Source organism: Neopelma chrysocephalum, unplaced genomic scaffold, assembly GCF_003984885.1.
Source record: "Neopelma chrysocephalum unplaced genomic scaffold, ASM398488v2 Primary Assembly neopelma1_25, whole genome shotgun sequence".
Classification (NCBI taxonomy): Eukaryota; Metazoa; Chordata; class Aves; order Passeriformes; family Pipridae; genus Neopelma; species Neopelma chrysocephalum.
Genome location: NW_020897694.1, coordinates 2,409,759 through 2,435,388, shown reverse-complemented (window position 1 = coordinate 2,435,388; position 25,630 = coordinate 2,409,759). Strand labels below are relative to the sequence as shown.

At 37.2% G+C, this 25,630-nt stretch overlaps 1 protein-coding gene across 1 annotated transcript in view; it reads right to left on the bottom strand.

The window, feature by feature from the left end:
* Positions 1–25,630, bottom strand: part of DIAPH3 (diaphanous related formin 3) — a 211,686-nt gene that overhangs the window by 172,954 nt on the left and 13,102 nt on the right. Inside the window, 7 exon segments of the mRNA XM_027674265.1 lie at positions 581–686; positions 1,157–1,293; positions 1,682–1,751; positions 1,835–1,909; positions 5,706–5,836; positions 11,983–12,087; positions 15,556–15,729. Coding sequence (XP_027530066.1) covers positions 581–686; positions 1,157–1,293; positions 1,682–1,751; positions 1,835–1,909; positions 5,706–5,836; positions 11,983–12,087; positions 15,556–15,729 — 798 coding nt within the window.

Genomic DNA, 25,630 nt, shown 5'->3' with positions numbered 1-25,630 from the left:
ATTTATAATGATCATTGAAATGAAGTGTAATACTTTGTGCCTTCCTGCCGTAAACTCTACATCCAACTGAAGCAAACAGAAAATTGAAAAAAAGGTGGAAGATTTTTTTTCCTCAGACTCTCTCGGTGCTATTTTATGAAATCATAAAATGAACATGAGGGATGGACTTCCTGCTGATTAAAACTTTAATTATAAAAAGTTGCCTAAAAACTTGCTTTTTTACTATTATTAACCTCCAAGTTTCAGCAAATATTGCCAGAAGTTAGATAATATTTTGCATCCAAATATATGATTTATCCTTATTTTAAAGGACAGTATAACTTTAACTTGCAAAGGTAAGATCTGAGTGAGCAGAAATCAACAAATTAACCTGCAACACCCGTGTTTCTCAACAATGAATCTTACGATGACATATTTTAAAAGATAAAATCATCAACAACATTCCAAAATTTGACCCCTATTTGAAACAGTATACCTGTTCCTTTTAATTGTAATTACTTCTTCAGTACAGAAAAGTAAGAAATTTTATTTTTACTTGTTGCAGTGCTTTGTAAAAAAAAAATAAAATAAAATTGCTTACTTGCAGCTGAACTGAGTTATCTTGAAGACCTTCTACAATAGGAGAGAATCTGCCAACATTCCTTTCCTCTGCTGCTGCTGTTACAGCTTCCAAAATTTTTTCAAGACTGCGAGAAAAGAGAAGCATTTCGTTCAGGAGAGATATTTAAACTTGCTGTTCATTTGCTATCTGAAAAGACATGTTGCCAAATTATTCACCTGCCTCAATTTCTTGCGTATAAATTTAGGTTTAAGCATTATATGTTTCCTTTGGAGATTTTTGCAGCCAAAGAATGACTTACTGGATTACAAGGATTAAGATACCTTAAAAGTTATACTAATAAATTTTAAGAAAAAGAATGGCTGCATAACTAATTCCATCTAAGCAGTACATCCACATGTCAAAAAGAAAACTCTTATTGATATGACCACAATAAAAAAAAAAAAAATCAGACAAAGGTATTCTGAAAACTGACAATATAATACAGATATTACTTTCAAACCTGAATTGAAAATTTTAACATTTAATTCAAGTATAACTATAATTTTGGATATTGTAAAATTACCTTACTATTTCCTACTTAAATACAGTACTTACATGTTTTCCTCTCCAACAATGCACATTGCAGATAGGAGTTTAACTATATCCGTCATCATGTTAGTTTGCTTGGGATCAATTGCTTTGGTCAGCAACAAAAGGCTCCTCTCTTCTCCCAAAATTCTTTCCAACCCGTACTAAACAACAAAAGAACAGTTGTAAGGATAGTTGGAGGGAATCCAATCGACTATTGAATATCTAGTAATGACAGGGATGGTTCCCTCAAGTAAGTATTTCAAATGACATTTCAGTCTGTCAAATACTTTATTAAAATAATTAAATGAAAGAAAAGTCCCAAATAGGTACTTATTCTGTAATAAGGGCATATACCAGCATCAAAAGTTCACATTATTGGCTGGGAATACAGAGAGGAAGTGGCAGACTTCTGGCAGACAGAAAGAACTTCAAACTACAGCTGACCAACCCACCACTTCACCAATTGCACAGACTTACACCCATTCATCATGTACCTTATCTGATTGAACTGCAGTAATTTAGATTTCCAGATTAGATAAAATCCCATACCTTATTATTCATGAAGGCTCTCAAACACTGTATAACCTTATGCTGACTCCTCTTCACAACTCTGTCCTGACTGAATAAATCAAAAGTTTAGTGTAATTAAATGCTGTTTACATACTATGAAAAGCTTGCAATTTTATATTAAATCATCCTTACTTTTTTGTCTCAACCAATCTTTCCAAAACATCCAATAGCAGTCCTAGACCTTCTCGGCCAAAGTTTTCAACCCAGCTGGGGAGAAAGAACAAAGACATTTAAAAGAATTGACAATTAAAAAAAAAAGACTAATCCCAGTGAATGAAAATTGTCACAATAAATACAAGCAAGTATAACTGGATCTTTTGAAATATCTCCAAGTGAACACAACAAAAATTTAAAATTTTAGCTACTACCAAAGCTATCTTTTGGTGAGGTTAAACCCTTGGCAAGTTGTTTCTACGTGAAATAGCTGCTTCATGGTCCTGTTTGGTATTGCTCAAAATCCCTTGATATTAAATATATGTAATGGCACAATGACAGTAGTACTTAAAATTATAGGAATAAAAAATAGATCAGATGCTTTTATACTTTTTTCCCCTAAAAGTAAATACATTATGAAAATAGATTTTCTCTTTCCTGAATGGGTGTTTTGTTCTGAAACAGATTAGGCAAATAAATGTCAATTATTTTTTGCATATCTGGCCATATCTGTCCTAAAAATAATCCTACGAGACCATGTCTTAGCATATTTTGTATTAGCAGAATTATGCACAGCCGCTTTGTTGTACATCCAACAGCTGAGGGTGCTCAGAATGATCAAGTGCCTAAAATACTGTTGCATTATTATTGCTTTTTCCTCTGCTTCCACAAAAGAAAAAGAATTACTTTTATTATCCAAAGAAAACACCCAGGTTTTTGTCAGTCTGACAAAACATCAAGTTATCAGTGCCCCTATTTTCAATACATTAAAAAGTCCTCTTAATAAAATTAAATCTGTTGCAACTATTATACAAAAAGAAAATAAATAGCTGTAGATAACCAGTTATCTGCAATACTATGCACAGCTAAATCACTTGAAGTGCTTTTGATGAACTGTGCGGGCAACTGTGAGGTCAAAATACCCAAATTATTTACCTGAAGATTAGCGACCAAGATTTCCCTTCTGAGGCTTTATTTTTATACTGATGGAATATAAGCACTGCTTTTTGCAGTAACCCACAGATATCAATACATTTTTCTAAGTACCAAGGATCAAACTACTCAATATCACAATTCAGATTTTCTCTGTGAACTAAAAATACATTTTACAAGAAAGACTAATTGAAAACAATGTTGTGGAACCACTTCTTGCATTAGAAACTGAAATGTCAACAAGATTTAAAAGTTAAGTTGATTAAACTATAGCAATTGAAAAATCAGAAAAAAACCCCTAATTATATATTGTCAAAAATATCACGGCCCACAAATGTTAAGAATGGCAGCCTAAATTCAATCTAAATTTAATTCTCATTCTGTTAAAAAAGTATACTTTTATCCATTGTTATTATATATGCACAAAATAAAATCCCAAAGTTTCATCAGTTATTTCTCATTGTCCATATCACATGAAGCTGAAGTCTAAATTAATCATGGATTTATAGCAGCTGAACCACAGTTCAGTATTTATGTGCCAAAGTAAGTTCTTACTCAAAGATCTGGCTGCTGACAGGAAAATCAAGGTCATCAGTGTGTCGCTGTTCCATTTTTGCTACTTTTGTATATAAGCCCTACTTAAGAACTTACATTTTTTACTAAGGCTATTTTGAAATGCTCAGTTTAAGCCTAGTGAGGTCTATCTTAATAGACTTTTCTCAGTACAACTCAATACACCAGAAGACTGTTTCAGAAAACATATGTTCTACTGGTTGTGATCCTTCTTTTGATTTGTAGATTAAAATGCGTTCATGGACAAGCAGTAGAGATTTTGTTTATTGAACTGCTACTTAAATATCTCTTCTCTGGTGTTTTTGCAAGCCACAGTCACTCTATTTCCAATTCAAACCTGTCAAATTCAGACCTATTCTTAAGCCATCCATTAACTCAATGATTTCGTCTCCACTCCAAGCCTTATAGTTCTTTTATGCTGTCTCTATATTCTGCATAATGTTTCAAATTGCAGTTATATTTTAATAAATTATGGTCAAGCTAGGACTTCAGATTCAACTGTGAACCTTTTTTACCTACTGTAGTTCATATCTGAACAGAGTTAAAACCTGTGTTGCAATCTATTTGTACCAATAAGTTAAAATAATTTCTCAAAGGTATCAGTGCAATACTCTGATATCAACAATGCATCACCAAGATCACAGGTTTTGTTTTATTTTTTGGGGAGTAGGGGGTTAACTTTTCTCTTGGTATGTAGGAGAGAGGCAGCAAAGGGAATGACATAGAAAAAGATAAAACTATCCACTCATATCAAGAACAGAGAGAAAAGATTGCTCTAAGCAGAAGTTGTCACACATTTCAAACATTTCATGTTTCTCTTTCCAAGCCTATATTAACAAGCAAAGTTTTCTTTGTTAAACCTAAGTGCAAATAAAAAAATTAAAAAAAAATTGCTGGGGTTGTGGGTTGTTGGAATCTTTTTTAAGAAGGGGAAGCAATACTATATCCAAAAGTAGTTTTACATTCATGAAGGAAGTATATCTTCTGTAAAACTCTCTGTCAGATAACTCAGGTTAACATAAAGCATGTTTCTTCCCACGTGAACCATTATATATTCTAAATAAGACAAGACAACCCAATTAAAAAACAAATTAATAGAAGGAAAGAAGCTAATACCCATAAATAATAATAATAATAATGGCCAGTCTTCGCGAACGAAGATTTTGGGGAAAGGTCTTTTACCTTTCCAGCCTGCGCAATGGATTTTTTAGGTGAGACACAGCCTGCGCTGAACTGAGCCCACCCTTTAATCCTAAGGTTCATCTGCCGGGGCCAAGTAAGCTTGGACAATGGCAGTGAGGTCCTCAGGACGTAGGTTTGTTTAGAGTGACCTTCTCATAGATGGATGGCCTTACAGGGCTAACGGGCTCCATCTGCCCGGGGAACTGGCTGGATTCGAACCTGGGTCGCAGAGGTGAGAGTCCTGCATGCTAACCACTAGGCCACCAGGGGTCCCGACTAGGCCACCAGGGGTCCCATCTAATACCCATACAGAAGACCCATACGAACAACTCTGCCAAGCCAGACACAGAAAAATGTTGTATAATCCTTTTTAGATCATGTCCCATCATAAGCATTTCCAACGTTTCTTTTGCATTATCTTGAACTAAACCCAAACTAGTTTTCCAAAATCATGTGTTCAGTCACTGTCTTAAACAGTAACTCTAAAACTAAAGGATGTAAATAAAGTAGAATAGAAAAAAATACAATATAATAAAGTCAGCATTCACAAATCAAGCTGCATGGATCAAATCAAAATTCAAGACTGATATTAGTAATTACTGAAGAGTTAGCCTTCTTTCAAAAAAGCACAAGTAAATGAATGTTGTGCTTTCTTCTGTATACTCTACAGACACAAAAAAAATAACCAGAGGGCAGCAAGGAAGAAAGTTTACAGTACACTGGACAGAAGTAGTAGCACGCAACTAAAAATATAAATGTTTTCTGGTGAACAAACTTACATCAAGGTGCCTAACTCCCATTATTGATCACCCTGACAAAATAGTTTAAAAGATCAAAGAGTTAGAGAATATTTCAAAAATAAAAATGGAAAAAAAATTTTACCATTTAGCACTAGAAAACAAAGAGAACTGCTCTGCGCTACATTTAATTTATCTTCTCTTAGAATCGCCTTGCATAGGTCAGTGAACTCTATTAAAAAATAATAAAACTACAGAAGATATATAATCAATGAAAAAAAAGAAAAAATTACAACCATTCACTAATGCATACACATTCATTAACTGGAAAAACTTGAACCATTTACATCTACATATCCATTAATTTTAATCCATTAAGAAATGAGAATATGATTAATCTCTGCAATATGTGTTAATGATGTTACCTGACAGGATTACTAGTCAAGGACACACGGAGAGACTCTAAGCAAGTGACTAGTCTTTCATCTGTTGACCCAGATTTTAAATCCTGAATAAACTCTTGGGGTGAAATCTTCCTACTGTTCTTGAGACTTCCCTGAAACACAAAAAATACATTACTTTTTTATTTGGTGCATATAGAACTCAGATTATTAATGGCTAACTTTAATTTCTGTTCCTTGAAAAACATATAATGTAGACCTAAACCTGTAACTGATCTCTATCTACTATATGCCAAATGTTGACTAAATTTTGGTCATCTTATGAACAAATTTCTAATCAGTAGACAAAAGTAGCAGGCATCAAATGTACAATTTATCACGCATGCTCAGTGAAATACAATCGTCATAATGAATGGATTCTGTTTACGCATTGTAAACACCTTAATTTTCAATTTTCAACAGAAGAAAAAATCAATTCTGAGGTTTTCTGAAGAGATCATAAAGTACAGATCCTGAAGGGTGACTGCAGTCACGAGAATAGAGCACACCAGAATAGTATTCAGAGTGTTACTGTAGTAACTTCTGTTCTTGCAGACAGTATTGTAAAACACTTCTCTCTTCAGATGAGGACTATATGAGATTGGCTAGCTTTGGCTCTAAGGGCTAAGGCAAAAGAATTAAAAAAATAAAAATGAAAAAACACATAAAAAGAGTCTTTTAGAACTAAAATTCTAAAGTTAAATCTCAGCTGCTCATTTGTTGTGTTGGCCATCTGTAAGAATGCAGTGCAACACAAATATGACTATTGATGCAATAACATAAAGGACACTTACTCAAACCTTCAGGTTTGGATTTTGCCTTGTGTTTTGGGTTTTGCTGGTTTTGGCAGGTGGGGAGGCAAATGGGGATGTGGAGAACAGGGAGATAAAAAGGAAAATGCAATAGCAAGTTCATGCAGCACAGCAAAAGCAGCTTCATACAAACAAAATACTTTCTGTTCCAAGCAATACAGCCTGAAAGACGCCATCTTTGACTCATCACTGTATCTGTCGTGCCAAATGTTGATTAAAATAAATTCAAGATATTAATGACTTTTCTGAAGGATATATAGTATCTGTTGTTTTAAAAAAAAGTAATGGTTCCACTGAACTAATGAATTTGCAAGTAAATGGACAAATCTAAGAGGCATTGACCCAATTTGTAAGAGTATCCTTCTCTCCTTCTTTTGAAGTATAGTAAAGACATTGAAAAATAAGAAGTCAACTCCACCTAATATCCATTTCACATGAAGGATATTTTCTACAGAACATATCTAAATTCAAAGAAAGAGGCATACAACGTTGCATACAACCTATATTTGAGTTAATTCATTGCAAGACTCCTTTTTTTGAGAGCAGAAGCACAACTCTCATGTTGCACCAAAGAGACTTACTAAATAATTCTTGACTAACTAGTGGCTTAAGTCAGGAATTGAAGAGAATTAGACTTGCAGAGCAATAATAACTTGAAACTATTCACTGTAAATAGTGATGTGGTCTCATTATGTTATTATAGATAGCTTCATACAGATGATGTTTTCTCACTTTGGAAGATCCTCAGGAAGTATTGAGAATTAGGCTTTTCTCCTTATGAAGTTTCTATGAAATAGTTTCTAGCAGAGAAGTGAAGTTAAAAGCTGGGAAGCATGGTTGACAGACCAGGCTGCTGAGCTGCCATTTAGAGGGACATTAACAGGAATTTCAGGGAGTTCCGCAACAGAAAATGGTAAATCTTGAACCTGAGGAGGAATAATCTTATGCACCAACATGCATTGGGACCAACCAGCTGGAAAGCAGGTTTGTAGGAAAATAGGGGTTCTGATGTGCATGGGCGGTAAGTGCATCACCAGCTAGTCAAGTGAGATTGTCCTTCCCCTCAGGTAAGCAGTGGTGAGGCATCTGGAGTATTGTGTGCATTTCTTGACTCCCCAGCACAAGAGAGACATGGACATATTGGAATGAGTTCAGAAAGGGCTGCGGACACAATTACAGGGGAATCTGTAGTACATGGAGAGGCAGATAGAACTCAGATTGTTTAACCCCAAGAAGAGGAGGCTCAGGGGAACCCTACCAGTGAAAGGTCAAGAAGTAAAAACTGAATTATAGGAAATTGGTTAAAGATTAGGCATAAACAAAAACTTGTCCTCTCTTCCCTTGTATTTTTTTAAGTTTGAGGCTGGTCAAGTACTGGAACAGGTTGCCCAGGCGGGTTGTATAGTCTCCTCTATCAGATATATTAAAAAGGGAATAGGTGAGAGGTAGGACAAGACTATTCCAGAAGTCTCTTCCAGTCTCAATCATTCTGTTCTATGACTCTTTAACAACAGAACATTGTGAACTATAATACTCTCTGCTCCAACTATATTTTCTCAGACTTGATAAACAGATGCTCCAGACGCCAAAAAACAAACTACTGCCAGGAATCATCCTGAAAATAGAGCATCTCATATTATATTTTGGAACATCACACGTAGTACATGGAATGTCATTGCAAACATGCCTCTGAATTAATGGAGATTATTATTTGTTTAAATATGAGAGCCACTTCCAATAACTATGTTCCACATAAAAAATAGATGAGATGTCCAGGAAGGGATGAGAATTGAGGAGAGAGTCTGGAGGAGAAATCTAGGAAACTCAGAGAAAATTAAAAAAAAATCCATAACAATAAATGCTCCCACAAACAAAAAGAAACTCAGTGTTTTCAGTTTTCTTTCATGGATCTTCCCAGCTCATCTCTGCATAGATGAGATAGCGAATTGACTACAGACAAAATGACCACACAAACTCCTAGCATCCTTCATGACAAAGTATTTAACTAAATGTTACAAGAGCTCTCCAGCTGGAAATTTCAAGAAGTCACAGAAATTCTGCTGGCAGCTGCTGCTGTGCATAGACTTCTTAATAAGCACTACTTGTATCCCTAAGCATATGGATTAATATCCAGGGTAGAGAATCTGTCATTTCCAGTGACTTCTCCTAGCAGCTCCTGCTGTAAAATTGCTTTTGTTTTGATGCACAGTCATATATGACAGTCATATAGACAGGACATACAGTTAAGATGGCTAGAAAATATTTTTGAAATAATTTAATATAATCAATAGTAATGTGTACAGTGGGAAGGTTACATGGGACAAGAGCCCAGCTGGACTATAAGAATCCACTAGAACGACATTTCAGAGAGCCTCATATGACCCATCTGAAGACAGTGTCACAAGCAATGGAGACTCACATCAACATCCATACAGTGACCAGTCCTCCTGTCTCAGACTCAGTTCCCCACCTGAGTACTATCCTATGCAATAAACTGTGAATGTCTGTACAACATACCCACAGTGCCAAGTATCACTTACTCATAGTTATGCCATGGTTCTGCAACATAATAAGAATATGATACATCTGCCAGTGCTTAAATAAAATAAGAGCTGCATTTGGTACCAATTGTAAAACTGATTATATTAGCTATATTTCAGCATGGGAAACCCTGCTTAAGTTCAAAATGCTCAAGCTAACTGAGAAACAGGAAACATCTTGAGGCATCAGTGCCTCTAAAAATCTAATTGCTCAACTGAAGAACAACTGGTCTGTGAGCAGATGCAGCATGAAGTCAGCATTAATTAATCTAGTTAAAACATTACAAGAAGTAATGTGAACAACAAAAACAAAATATTGAGAAGAAAAATCACCTTAAAACCTGGTTTGTGCATGTTTTGAACATAAAAAATAGCAAAACTTATGGTAGAGTAACACGATAGCAATGCTGTTTTATTTCCACTTGAGTATTAACTCCATAAAATGGAATTTTCTCTTCAAAACTTTTCTTTCATGCAAGTATTACTGTGGAAAGAGGTGTGTTTTATGAATATTGGAAAGGATTTGTGCATTTCTAAGAAACACAAATCCTAATACTGAGGTCAATGGTGAAGCTTTGATTATAGTAGAGTCCAGTTTGATCACCAGAGGCTATTCCATTTTCAGTGATTCATTAGAGGTACAGTCTCTGTTTTTCATTTATATAATTTTTAAAATGATAACTGCTTTAAATGAAACCTGCTCAGTATTCTGCATAACAGTTATGAATAAGGATATTTGTCCCAACACAATATAGCTTAGTATCCATCTCCCTCAAGTTTGAGAATTACGAACTATCAAAAGAACTTACTGCAGTATCACTCCTAGAAAGAGAGTGGGACGGGGTTAGTTGTATGTAACAGAAGCTATATGGCACTTCACCTGTTCTGAAAAAGCATGACACTCTTTCATGAAGTCAGGGTAAACCAGAAGTTAGCCAAATACTCTGGGTGTGCAGTGCACTATTCTCTCTAGACTGAGAAGGCACTCAGACAATCCAATGAACTTGAGACATGAAAGCCCATGCCAGGAACAAAGAGTTTTCAAGTGTGAGGGAAGGAATTTCCCATCACAGAAGCTCCAGCAGTAAACTGAAATCATCTGCAGCTCTACTGTATCAAATAGCTGAATCTGTGCCTCACAAAAACAGTTCCTCGCAGTTATACAACAGGTGAACGTAACTTCCAGTAAGGACACAACCACAGAAACATAGTTCAGGAAAGACAAGTTTCCCTGTATGGATTGGTCTTTAGTGATCTCCCACAGCAGAAAGGGGAATACGTGAGCTAGCAGCGGAGGATGGGAACAGAAAGGAAAATTGCTGTTGAGAGCTTCAGGAAAACATGCAAGACAGGGTGTCGGAACAAATCACTATCCTGGGGGAGGAAATAGACCTATCCTCTTCAACAGAGTACCTTGTACCATGCCATGCTATATATGGTATACTATATATATATATGTGTGTGTGTGTATATATATATATATATATATATACACACTATACTGTCCTGTTTTGGGCATAGTGCAAGAACCTCCATTGCCAAAACACAAGTGTGATGACATCCAAAGACAAAAGAAAAATTATTTATTGCAAATGGCACTCAGAAAGAAAGATCAATGAAACCTGTTATATAGGTTTCAGTTCTTTCTGTGTATTAAGTGGCAGGAAGCACAAACACAAAAACCTTTCTCTTGAGAAAGAGAGCCTTAACATCACCAACATCAGAATGTTAAGATTCCAGCAACAGATGTGGATACAGCAACTCTGCACAGCCAGTCATGTCACATTACTTTTAAGATCAAACAAGTAAGGTCTTAGAATACATGTGGAGGTTAGGGGTGTCCATGATATATAAACCCTGACATGCTGTTTTGGGTAGATAAACTTCAAGAATGTTGTGAGATTTACTAGCCTGAAGTTCCCCGATTTTTAGAGATAAAATATCTCTAAAAAATAAAAAAACAACGAAGCTGGACCTAATCTTCTGGTATTAAGGACCTGTTATGCTACAGAAGGACTAGTAGCTTTGAAGAACTCATCTTAGGTAAAACAATCTCCAGGCAATTCAGTCCTGCACTAGGCATACCTACCTTCCTAAAAGTGCTACAGCATTACACTAATAAAGTACATCATTTAATGTAGACAATAAGATAAATATCTCATTTAAATTACCATATTTAATGTTCGCTTTTCTTAGTATTTAGTTATAATTACATACAGGCCATTTTTACTGATATCTCTGGTCACATGCAGCAGTGAGAGTCAAAGAATCAAACGTATGAATTCTAAAACAATCAAAAGATCTGAGAACAGTATTAGCACTGCAGCATTTATCACTGGAGTCAGTCCCCACGCTGCAAAAACTAAACAGTTCTTCTCATGCCAACTGAATCCTTAAACTGGCCCTTATATACAACTCCTTGTACTGCTTTAAAACAACTAGTAATTATCCCCATAAGTAAAAATGGGCACTAATTGGCTTTGTGCACAACATTTTCATTATCAGCTATTACATAACATCACAATATGAATTCTGTATCGAAGTCAGGTATGAAAAAGGCTCATCAGTTCAGGAATTTAATTAATTAAGAAATTTAAACAATGCTAGAAAAAAGGTTCACGCCAAATATTTGTAAGATGTTTTCTGCAGAATCTTTCTATCTCCACTAATAGCCACCTCTTTACCAAAAAGAAATGCTGTTTTGTGTACAGAAGACACACTTCAAATAGAAGCGACTATCTGCCACCATACCTTGTAAAATAATGAGATCGATATAAACATTTTTAAAGCATATTATGAGAAACAGAAGCTGGTCAAAAGAATATAACATGCATGCATCACTTTTTCTCTCCAATAGGAAATAAGGTAATCATTAAGTCATTTTGGTATACTTCAGAGACATTTACTTACAGACTTTGAAGCAGTGCTAATATATTGCATCACCATTTCTTTTTTGGTATTAAAATCCTTTTCTCTCAATGGCATCTTCTTGTCTTCATTTAAATTCATATCTTCCTGGAATGGGAGAGGAAAAAAGTGCCATACAGCAACAGAGTGATTTAAATATGAGAGACTGATATAAACAAAATAAAGACACAAAAATATGAACTTAGGCAACTGAAAGCTGTTATACAAACAACCTTTCATAAGTTGTTAATCAAAACCATAAATATCTTTATACATCTTCCCTCGTAACCTCAACTCAGACAAAAAAACCCAGTCAACTATGCTGGGATTAACAAGTGCATCACAGTCATTATTAGCACACTCTCTTCTTAGAAATGACCTACAGTTTCAAACAATGTAGTAAACTACAGAAAAGCATTATTAACACTTCCCAAAACATTTATAAGTGTCCTCAAACCAGTATCTTAGGTATTTTTAATGTCAATTTTAATTTGTTCCATAATTCACTTCCTCAGTTCCCAAATACTTAATCCTGGGCAGCAGAATCTGGTTTGCACTGAGAGTAGTTCACAAAATAATGTTCATCTTTGCAATATGTAAGGCCCAAATTCTTAAAGATTTGATCATTAAATCAACACCTTCAACTGTTATCAAAACTCCATCACAATTTATTCACTCCAACGTAAATCCAGAGGTCAAAAAGAGCAGAGGCTCTATACTCAAAGCCACACAGTAGCTATTCGCTGTCATTTCTGACACAGAGAGTTCTACTGTTCCAGCCTAGAAATGTACTGATCATTGCAATCAGTTGCACATCTATGAGAAATGGCATTTCCTATCATTGTGGAGGTGAAAAAATTAAAAATAGTTTTAAGGAACAATTGACAATTTTGGCACACACATATACAGGCACATAGCATGTGCATTACCCAAGCTTAGCAAGAATTACTGCAGTTATTTTCAGCTGAGACTCATGAGGTGAATCCCCACCAGCTCTGGCAGGAGCAATGCCACAAAATCAGTGGGTAACCATCTTGATATCAAAGTTATTTCACCTAGTCAGAAATCAAACACCACAGACAAGCCTTAGAATTTATACTACACTGAAACGGAAGTTCCCTTGTCTTTCATAGTTTTCAAGTTGAGTAGAATAGAATCAAGCACAGTTCCTTGAAACATTTAGTTTTGTATAAATCCAAGCTGTGAGAAGCCATTGCAGAAAATGCTTGACCGCTGTCCTAGTTTCAGTTTGGATAGAGTTAATTTTGGTGAACTTAACTTGAACAAACAGAAAAGCTTTTCACCTTATCCTATAGAAGTTGCAAAGTTCATTCTTCTGTTTAAAGCAGTTTCTTTCAGACTTGCTCTTTTAGGTGCTCCGAAAAGTAACTGCTGAACTTAAATAAAAATATCTAACTTCTAATAACAAAAAACACCAAGAACTAACAAACCTATCACCACAAACTGTATTCCATAATCCTAGATATAACAGCAAGGTAATTTATAGGAAATATTCTGTGCGTGCAGTAAAAAGTCATTTCCTTGTTCTTGTTTTTAACAAATGAAACATCATTAAAACAATTGATTTATACTGATTAGAAGCATTCAGCGATGCAAGTGGCAAATCAGTTGTGGCTGAGTTTATAAAATACTTCAACTCCATCCTTGTATTTCTTAAATAATTGAAATATACTCTATAGGTGAATTTTCCTCTTGGAAAATAAGAATGCACCGTTTCACATGGATATTTTCCTAATAGCACTCAATGACGTTAATTATTAGCTTTAACTGTCTGGTTTTATGAGCTCTTTCATAATTTTTACTATCAAAACCGCACAGGATGCCACTGCATAGAATATTGGGACAAGGAAGCAGTATGCATCCAGAAAAACCCAAAGTGTAACATAACACATTCAGTAAACCCTCAGAATTTAAAAACTTCTCCCTTCAACGCTAATACATTAACTATTTTTATTTTGTGCAAAATTAGCTCTAAAAGTCTGCCTACAACATTCACCAATCCACCCTCCCCAAATCACTTAATTTGATCAGAACAGCAAACTAGAGGCTACAATATATAATTAGCTATGTAATCTACTGTGACTAAACTAGCTTTAATTCCAGTCCATTCAAATGTGGATAATCTGAAAAATCCTTTCTGTAGTACATGTTATAGATAAAATAACACTGATAAAGTAGCTTATCAAGTACAGTTTAAGTACTTTGTTATTCAATGAAACTAGAAAAGCATTCAAATTTTCCAGATGTCATCATTACTTTAACATATTTTTTTGAAGTAGTTTTAAAATTGGAATTAATTACTTCAGGATCCATAGATATAAGCATTTCTATTTACCTAGACACACAATAGTAGGTTTCTGAGGATTTATTGAAAGTTTCTATTTTTTATGGCATAGTATTAACATCACAGACTATCCTGTATCAGAATTTCTGTGGAATGGCAGAGAAATACAACCTATACACAGGGGAGTGTAGGGAGGGAGGCACACCTTGAAGTTTTATTAAAAAACTGTCCCATTTCCTAACATTTGAGTAACTATGATTCACCGTGAAATTTCTAAGAGAAGCAAGACACCAAGGTATACCAATAAAAACAGACCACATGAAAATGAGTACCAATACAAAAGTTGCTAACACAGTTAATTACTCCTCTCCTTCACCAGCTTAACCATGTAAATCCTGAATGCTATCTCTCACTTAAAGTTCTCCAGAGTTCTACAAAAGCATCATAAAACTAAGCTGCCATTACTGAGTACTAGGAATTACAAATTCCACACAGGTACTTCTCTCATAGTACATTTCATTTCCTCCACATCCCTGCCTCTGGTAGTCCCTTTGTGTTTCTTGAAAGTTATGTGTTATTTGCTGTGAGACAGAGAAAGAAATAATAATCTAGGCATTACTCTCCTTGTTAACGTTCTCTTGTGCTCTTCCTATTGCAGTCACTCTTTTCTCATGGCCATTCCATGTTTAGTTTTCAATTGCCCAAAATGTCATCATCATGATAAAAAAATTCAACCTACTGAGGTGGTACCACTGCCACATGACCTTTGTGACTGCTCTTTTGTAGCACAGTAACAATGACAGTTAAAGAAAGAAGCAAATTTGAGACTACATTTGCAGATAAATGTTGCTTTGGAGGCAAGAACCTTAAGTCTTTATTTTGTGCAAGAGTGACATGGAATATAAATTCGGACCAAAATCCTGCTGTGACATTTAGAGGCATAAAACTCCTTTGTAAAAGTTTCAGGTCATCTTAAAAGGAAGCAGGATTCCCCAATTCTTGTTCCTCCTCAAAATGTTTTGCATAATCTCACTTTCAATAATTAGAAACCTTTAATTTCCATTTTAAATAAACTTGGAGCAAAAGTTTGTAGAAATAATTCCAATAATTTATTCCCTGAGAAACACTCTAATCACATAATTACAACTCACAACACCAACAATATTAATAATTCATGTAAAGATTAGAACACCTGCACAAAAGACGGCTCTGCCTATCAATTAGCCACATTGTAATTCTTTAAGTAAAAGAAATGAGCGTAAGACTCTTACCATCATTTTTTCAAACAGTGCTATGATTTCTCTTTCTGACAGTGGTTTTGGAGCAAAATCCTCTGGATCCATAGATGTGGATGACCAATCTGTAGAATGTGACAGCTTCATATGCGGTAGAGGAGGTCTTTCTTTTTTACTTTTTGGAATTCTTATACTGGCAAATCTATCCAACTGAAAACATAAAAGATATATCACATATTGCCTCCATTTTATATAACCCTAACTAACATACGTGTTCTTGGAAGCTAAACTCCTCTTTTTTCTCTGGTAGCTTGCCTTTTATTTAACTGTCTTATTTTTGAGGGTTTTCCTAAAGATACATATAACAGTCAGTGGCCTTAGCGCTTGAGTTAACAGACCAGAATCCCATTACATTACAGAGAAATTGTGCAGAACATGACAATTTTACAGAAAGTTTGGAGGAATAGATATATACAAAACCAATTTATGAAGAATTCTTTCCAACCATTACATGGAGAATGTAAGAAAGCGGGCTTATTTACCAAAAACATAGTTTGAAAGTTGTTTTTGTCACTCTGAAACAGCTGTACTCCTGACATGGCAACAGAGTACACAGATATGCAAAGAAACTACTTGTTATTAAAAGACAAGTTAGCATAACTAAGACACTGTTCTATTTATGTTTAATTTCCATCATGTTATACAAAATTTAGTGCCTTTCTTTGTTCCAATTATTTAGAAATTCATTTAGGAGAAGCATATAAACTATCAACTCCTTTATTAATGCTAAGTAGGGTACACTTATGATTTCATGAATAATCCTTATGACTAATCAACAGCCCAAGTCAATTGCTCTGGTGTTACTCTTTCAAGGGACAAAAAAACTCCTTCAAAAAGTGGTTTGGGTTGTGGGGCTTTTAACTGGTTAGATATTTATCAACTTTTCCATAAAGACTTGCTAAGTGAAGCTTCACACATTTTCAATGCTAGAGCTTGTGTGTTTTAATGTACACACAAGGATCAACAATGCAAAAGCAGCTGACATATGTAATGAGATGCGCTAAATCTTAATCATCTTTGTAGCAGCCTTTTGAACAGATGTGAACACCAGTATAACATTTGTCAACACAGAAGTTACAGTAGCATTTGATGCATAAGAGATTTTGAACAAGATTTCAACCATATCAATAGACATATCTTGAAATGTTATGCAAAAATATTGAGGCTTCAATATATCTTTAAGATAAGTATCTTGAGTTATCACTTAATATGTACATCAAAGTTACCAAACTAAATGGCAAGTCAAATTATTATAGCATCTGTGGAATTAAGATCAGAGAGAGCAAATATAATTAGGAGCAAAAATTGAGTACAAGTGTTACACTCTAGTCAGAGGAAGAATTGACTATCAGTCATCCAAGAAGAGAGGTATAGAAGAAAACAAAAAGACTTTAATTTTTCCTGTTCAAAATTGAAAAGGAACAGTTTTTGGAACATAGAAATAGATTGTAAGCCACTTACATACAGATGGTTGTAGAACATGCAAAAGCAGAAAATTAATATAGCATAAACATAAAAGAGCTCAGCATGGATGATGAGGCCCTTCAGTGTCCCATCAAACCAGCAGGCAATGAGGAAAACACACTCTACAGGAATAATTACATTGGCAAGACCTAGGAAGAAAGAGAATGCAACAAAAGCAAAAGGGAGGGTAACATCAATGGAAGTGAAATATAGAGTCATCAGTGGAAAAAAACATCTTACATCTTGACTAGAAAGCAATTTCCCTTTCTGTCTTTAAAATCAGAAGTCTACAGTAAGCACAGGGGGATGAAGCCAGAAATGCAAACTGAAATGACTAGACTGGAATTGCACAAAAATCATATTATACGAGATTTTCCTTCTAAAGCAATGGCTTTCACAGAGCACTGATGAAAGGCAGCCCACCTCCTCCAAAGAATGAGTCTGCCAGTAGCTTCTCAGCCCCACATGTTCACTATAAAGCACATAACCTAAGAAACAAACCGTTATATTTGAAGATGGTTCATACACAGATTTGAAGCAAATGTAAAGGGAAGACACTTGGGCTGAAATAACAGATTTCAGCCCCTGAATCAGTCAACAGAGAAAAAATTAAGTTTTAGAGAGCTATACCCTACACTGCTTTTTCAATCTCGCCTGAAAAAAATCTCAGTCCCTTTTTTATAGTCTGTGTTCCCCAAGTGTCTCCTCTTCCTTCTCCTGCTCCACACAACAGTAACGATAGCAGTTTTGGCCAGGCAGAACCACCCTCGTCTCTGCCATGAAATAGCTCATGCAGTACCAGACTTCCACTACAAACAGACAGCACTAATTCAGGGATAAGAGCCCATTCTTCCTTGAAAAGGAATATTTCAGTCGTTCCCATTTTTAGGTTATGTTTTGGTTTTAGGCTTCTCTTCAATGTCAGATTGTATAGTAGATGTTTTGCATCATTACACATAACGTTCACATTCCCTCTATTCAACAAATCCTATACCACTTGTCCTATAGGAGGGAAGCACACTCTTGGAATATATTTAATCAGGCAGAACATGTAAGACAAATTGAGATAATAGGATTATAAGCACATTTAAACATGTGTCAAACTAATTACTTTGAATAATTTAAAACAATGCAGTCTTAAAAGAAGATTCCTAAACATTAATAAAAGGAAATTCACAACGAGACTTGCACAGCAGTACAGTGTGGATATTCTACATACATTTCCCTCTTGAATTATACGTTGATAGTGCTTCAAAAAAGTTTATACCTCTCAATATTCCATACAGGCAAATAATGTCATGGTCCACAGAAAGCACTATACAGAAAGAATAGAAATTTCATTGCTTGGGTGTAATGAAATCTACCACTGATGATGCTGGGGATCCAAGTGCACAGAAGAGGAAATGGTGAAAAAAAGTTCAATAATCTTCCATGTTACAACAAAACATTTTAAATCAGGCTAACCAACAGGCAATAGCTAAGCTTAGCTCTGATACAAAGTTTCACTACAGTTTAAAGCTGGTTTGACCTTGTATCTTCTCTAGAAATGTCTGTCTTTTTTTGTATTTATTTTACCAATAAATATATATAGACCCATCCAGGAACGGTGCTTTAGGACAATAAGAACAATAGCTGTATGAGCTAAAATGAAGCAACCATCACAGGATGAATGTTAAAGTTTTATTTCCTTCCTATTTCATATGCTCACTATTATTCCACTGAGAGCCTATGAAATAAGAAAGTGATTTTATTCACACACCATGGCCCTGAAAAAACAAAGCAATCCACAATACAAACTTTCTGGCTCATCACACTTTCTGATCAGGTCCCTAGAGAGTACATCTATTTGTGTTCTCATTTTGATCTTAGTGAAGACTTCTTATATGATTTTCTGTAAGACAATAGCATCTACTGAACTTACTAGATAATGCAGGAATTAATGGATTAGTTACTGCTAGACTATTTGTTGGCTCTACAGCTTATCAAGACATCACCTCATAACAGAGCTGCTATGCATGCAGGAATGCCACCCTGCCTCCCTCATCTCCCCCTTAATTACCACATAAAATCACCTATTCCTATATTAGGAAATTCCTCAAAAATAAAATCCAGCACGTGCCTGAATAAAACCACATTCATTATCACTGAAAGTGATGGCCTTGGCAATGGCATGTGATGGCCCTTCTTCTTCATCCTGTCTGCCCTCTCCTACCTCCTTGTCCTCCTTGATCATCTTTGCTAAAGCTTTTTTACAGGGTGACTTTTGTGTACATTTTTTCTGCTTGTGTACAGAACTGACACTGGCACATGATGTTGCTCTGCTTCAGTGGCAATGTTTGTTGCCAGGGTTGAAGCAGCCACAATGTCTGCCACAGTGGTTGGAGTAGCTGCAGGGCCTGTTGCTGTTATATTGTCAGATCCAGAGACATTCATTTCTCCCTGAGGGTACTAAGAATGTTGAACATGGCCCAATAGGCCTGGGCCACACTTTGACACATTGCAGTGATTTGGGTCCTCTCTGGAGTGCCAGGGTGATAGCACACTTTTTTCAAATGTTTTACTATGCACTTGTTTAGAGGCGAGGTGCACACACAATTGGAGGTGTCCACTGCCCTAGGTACTGGCCTATACTATCCCATAGACTCTGCCACTCCAAACTATCCAGCTTTTGGGCAGATCTCTGGGTGATGCTGTTAATTAATAGTCTGACCTTAAACAAGACCTGTACTATATGCAGCAACATGCTGGCTCCTAGCAAAAGGACCAGGTTAGTTTCAAGGGTATTCAAAAGATATTCAAAATCTTTAAAATTCTCAAATGCTACTGTAATCAGCCTGGAGAGGGAAGGAAGATTAAGATGTAGGAAGGTATCTCTCCCCCAGGTTGTCTTTCTGAGGACAAAACTTCTGATACTTCATTATGAAGAGACAGGATTCCAGAATTGCTATGGTTTAACCTAAACTGTTACTAGAATTACTGAAGAGTCTTCTTTCTTCCCCACTCTCATTCTCATGAAGAAACACATTCACATATATATATGTGTAGTGGTTTGAGCCAGGTTTTCCCCCTGAAACTAAGAAAGTGGTAACCCCCAGGGGGTGGTGACCCTTGGGGCTTGACCCAATCGGTGCTCCTGCAAAATATAAACATATCTCTGGAGACCGGAAAAGAAGCAGTGGTACTTGTTGTAAGAAGAAGAGGTGGCCATGATGTAGAGGCCACGAGGAGAAGGGGCTCCGGCCCCTTGGGGGCCTCTGCCCCCCCCAGCCCCCAGTTGGGGGGCTGCAGGGACTTGGAACAGTGTTAGCTGGACTGAGTGCCTGTGGCTAGGAGCTGGGGGAGTTTTCGCCCCTGTAAGCAGAAGTGGGAGACGCTGGGAGCAGCGACGGAGCAGCAGCAGAACAGCAGTGTCCGAAGAGCAGTGGCAAAGAGCCAACTGATAAGAACCAAGAGAAGCAGCAGATGCCGGTATGCAACTGAAGCAGACACAGAGTTGTCTGAGGAAACGAAAAGAGCCAGCAGCAGAAAAGCAGGACAAGAGACCCGAGCCAGCAGCAGGAAGAGAGTTTCGGAGGGTAAGAACTGGACAAACCAAAACGTCCAAACTCATTAGAGACCCCTCCGAGAAAGAGGAGGGGGTGGTGGACTGAGTGGAGTCCTAAAGTGCAGTATGCACTACAGAGAGGAGCTAAGAAGCTCCGGCCTCCTGAGAGCTCAGCCAGGATGGCCAAAGGAATGTGTGTGGAGGGGGTGACCTTGGGCTTCCCCCCCCCCCCTCCTTGCTGCAGCTTCAGAGAAGCTGGCAGCCATCTTTGAGGCAGAGCATGGGAGCTCTGCACAGGGGCTTGATTTCCCCTGAAGATACCAGACTGTCACGAAGACCCCCGTGCTTCGTGATATGACCGTGGTGGAACGACCTTGTCTGGGGTTACGTAGTCCACGGAAAGACCCCCGTTTTGAAGACGGAGGGCCGAGAGGGGCTTGGAGACCCCCCCTCGTGTGTATTGGCAAGGATCCAGCTGCAACTGCTGCCTGAAAGAGAAGAAGAAAGCCTGCTGCCTAGAGAGAGACCTGTTGCTGAGAGACTGGAAGGGGTCTTTTCTTCTTCTTCTCTCCTGGACTTTTATTTGGAGGGAGAAGAGATTGGGCCCATTGTAAATATTATTGTCATGGTAGAGATAGATATAGAGTTAAGATTGTATGCAGTGTATTATAGTATTTATTTATGTGTATAGTCTTTGTAATATATTCCTTCCCCCATACTGAGTTTCGTGTTTTTGTCTGGAAAACCCATCTCACATGGGGTTGAGATGTGGGTGGGGGGCTAGGAATCAGAATTGGATTTTGAGCCTACTCAAACCATGACAATATGGACCATCAAGACACCAATGATGATCACTAAGCACAATCTATCAGCAGAGTTTTGATACGAAATACACAGGTACAAAATATTTATTTCCTGACTGAAGGCATAAAGCCAAGAGTATTGCTAGTATCTTTTGCTCTTTCTCCAGGCATCCTTCTCACTCTGTCTTATAGATATGCAGGACAAAAAGTACTTGCCACCCTCAATTTTCAAGTTCACATTTTTGCCTGCCTGCGATTTATATACTCAGTAAACACAATTTCACATTGCAAAATCTGCTCAAGTACTACAGCATAGCTCAATCTCCCAGACGTTTTGCCAGTCATTTTAATTACAGAAGCCAACAGCTCCTTCATGAAAGTCTGCTCTAACACCTCGATGCTGACAAATGATAAAGACTTAGCAGAACATTAACGACATAGGAAGGAAGAAAGGAGAATACAAATTGGAAGAAATCCTGTGTCTTCATTCAAAGTTATTATAATTCTCAGTAGATGGGGAACAGACAGGAGAAATTGGGTTGCAACAATTTATTTCAGTATCTTTGGAACGTAAAGCATCCCACTCTTTTCCCTGACTAGCAGAAATACTTCACAGAAGATCAAAGTTACTTCCAATGACTGAGTCAAAGACCTCTTAAAATTTTTTTCCTACTTGAAGCTCCAGAAGATTAAAAAAGTATAGCCTTCCTTTGACAGTCAAATTGCCCTACAAGATTCACTTCCTACTATGTGAGAAATACCACTGGTAGCAGTAGAGCTTTTAGGAAGAGCAAGACTTGCATAAACCAAGGTTCACAGAAGAATCCCTTTGATTAAACAACTTCTTATTCCTAACATGCTCAATCTCACAGAGATGATTTTACCATTCTAAAATCTACAGAATTTAGGCCTGTGCACAGTCACATCTGAAATAAGCACACAATATTTCACTCTGAATTTTGTTTCACTGTATACTGAAAATTATACAGCCTTTCTTATCTTTAAAGCAGTTGTTCTGAAATCAGTATAATTTTATGCCATAAAGAATTTTATTATGCTTTTCATTTTTGTCTACATAAGATAACTTTTAATAAAATTCTGTTAATATGCAGGTTTTCTTAACCTTTATGAGCCTTACAAAATATTTGGAGCCGCTCTCTCTGCCAAGCCTTAGGAACATATACCAGGCAACTGTACCTCAGGAAGCGGAAGATCCCCTACCTTCTCCCCAACAGGCAGGAGGGGACATAAGAAACAGGGGGAATGGAGGTAGGTCCCTGCTCCAGGTGAATCCCCTCTTGGCCTACGACAAGACACCTGTTGTTTGTTAACTGAGAAGGACTGGTGGGTGATATGGTGCATGGTGGCCATTTTGAGCACCGTGACCACAAGTTCTCCCTTCTGGGTGAAATTAAGGCAGGGTGCCAGTAGAAATGCCATCTTGGACTTCCAGCAGGCAGACTTTAGCCTGTTTAGGACACGGACTGACAGAGTCCCTTGGGAGTCAATCCTAAAGGGTAATGGAGTCCGGGAAGGCTGGACATCTTTTAAGAAGGAAATTTTAAAGATACAGGAGCAGGCTGTCCCCATGTGCTGTAAGACAAGCCGGCAGATAAAAAGACAAGCATGGTTAAACAGAGAACTTAGGCTGGGACTCGGGGGGGGGGGGGGGGAGGAAGACTGTTTTACCTCTTGGAGGAGGGGCAGGTAATTCAGAGGGACTACAAGGATATTGTGAAGTTATGTTATGTAAGGAGAAAATTAGAAGAGTCAAAGCTAAACTGGAACTGTGGCTAAAGACAAGAAAAAAAGTTTCTTTGAATACATTGGTAGCAAAAGAAGGGCTCCAGAGAGCCTCCATCCTTAGCGGGATAACAAAAAGGAGGTACTTAATGCCTTCTTTACCTCAGTCTTTAGTACCAAAACCAGTTGTGCTCAGGATACCCAGCTTCCAGAGCTGGAACTTAGTGTCGAGGAGACGAGTGAAGCCCCCATAATCCAAGAGGGAAATGGCTAGTGATTTGCTATCCAAATTAGACACCCACAAGTCCATGGGTCTGGATGGAATGCAACTGAGAATAATGAGGGATCTGACAAAAGAGCTCACCAAACCACTTCCTCTGCAGAGGAACCTGACAGTCCGGACCAATGGGCTGAGGACAACGGTATGTCATTCAATAAGGCCAAGTGCTGCGTCTTGCACTTTGGTTACAACAACCCCATGCAGTGCTGCAGGCTGGGGGCACAGTGGCAGGAAAGCTGCCCAGCAGAAAAGGACCTGCAGGTGCTGGTCAGCAGCTGGTTGAACATGAGCCAGCAGTGTGTCCAGGTGGGCAAGAAGGGCAATATCACAAATAGTGTGGCCAGCAGGACCAAGTGAAAGGACATGAAATGGCTTAAAGTTGTGCCTGGGGAGGTTCAGATTAGGTATTAGAAAAAAAAATAATGAAAGAGTAGTCAGGCATTAGTATAAGTTGCCCAGGGAGGTGGTGGAGTCACCATCTCTGGAAGCGTTGGCACTTGGACGTGGCACTTCAGGATTCGGTTTAAGGGTGGTTATGGTGGTACTGTGTTGACATACGGACTAGATGATCTTTAAAGTCTCTTCCAACATTGATGATTCTGTGATTCTTGGAATGTGGAGCACTTGAGATAGAAAACAGGCTTGCTTCCACAGTGATCTTGAAGGTAGACAATGTTTCAGATACTTGCACTTCTCGGTGAAGTAGGAATATGATTCCTGTGTCTGTAGTTTGTAAATAAACAAGCTAAAAGAAGCACGTGTTGATTGTGTAAAAAGCAAGGTGTTTCTGAGCTTAATGAGGATTTGCCACTAAAAGCAGACAATTCATCAGCATCTCACAAATAATCCAATACAATTCAAACATTGAAAAGCAGTCTGCATTTTAGATTCTCAACATGTTGTTAATTTACCTGAATTTAAAAGCAAAAAAAACATTCCTGGTCACCATTACACAACACCGTATTTGTAAGAAACAGGCTGGGAATAATAAAATATAAGTATTTTATAAAGCATAATGCAGCAGAGAGCAAGTTAATATGCAAATAAATGCCCATGACAAGAAAGGAAATATATTATTTAGTTGAAAGCTACAAAATCAAGTAATATTAAACCTTAGATTTCTTAATCTTCTCTTACTACAAATTTCGTCCTTGTCATAAAAGGAATTTGGAGTAAATACATTTCCCAGTTTTCATCCTTGTTATGAAATATAAAAACTGCCCTGCTCTAAGCCACGTTTAAGTTGCCCAAGACTACAAAATAATTGCACAAAAGAGATACGCAGTATTATTTGCTGTTTTCCAGAATCAGACACAGAAAGATTAAAGCAACAGAAAACTGAGATAGAGGGGAAAAAGTGTCCATTGGAAAGCACACCTTCATTCCAAAATGCGAATAAACAGAATATCCATCTTTGAAGGTATTTTAAAAAAAAATCTCATATTTTGTGGTGTTGTAGGGTTTTTTTTACTGTTAGCCTTTTACTAAATAGCTGTCATTTCCCTTTTTAAAAATAAATATACATATGAACAATTTGGTACTACTCTGCAGAGGATGTATCTTTAGTCTGCGAATGGGCCTTTGGTACGCTCTGAGAAATTTAAGGAGTTGGGGAGAAGACTGTTTCCTACAGAACTATCAGGCTCATTGTCCTTATCCTGAAAAACCACAATAAACCTGTCGACATTTTGGGGCTACCATTACAAGTTGGACAAGTCCAATAAGCTACATAAAGGACAAGTGCAATAAGGCAGCAAGCTAGCCTCTTTAATGGGGGGCGAAGGGGGGGATAAGCACCTCACAAAAACAAGCAGCAAAATCTTGTGCATCCAGACTTAATAACCCTTACATGACACTATCAAAATCTAAGTTTTGGTTACCAGAAAATACTTGTGCTTTGAGAGGACTGATAATACTTCCTTAGCTCTCCAAGATAAACACATATAGATAGAATATATCTGGAGAGAGAATGAACATTGTATTATCAACCTGTCAGGCTCAAATTTTTAATGATCATTTCCACCCAATGAATCTCTGCTAAAGAAATAGAAACAGGAGATTCAAGTCAGTATAACAATTATAGCTGGAGGCAATACACTCAACACTACTAAATTTGCACACCCAATCAACAATAGCCTGGTGACTGGTTCCTAAGCTAGGAAACAGCCGTGTTTCTCAGCATGTGTGGCACACTGTCCAGCACAAATCTCACTGCCG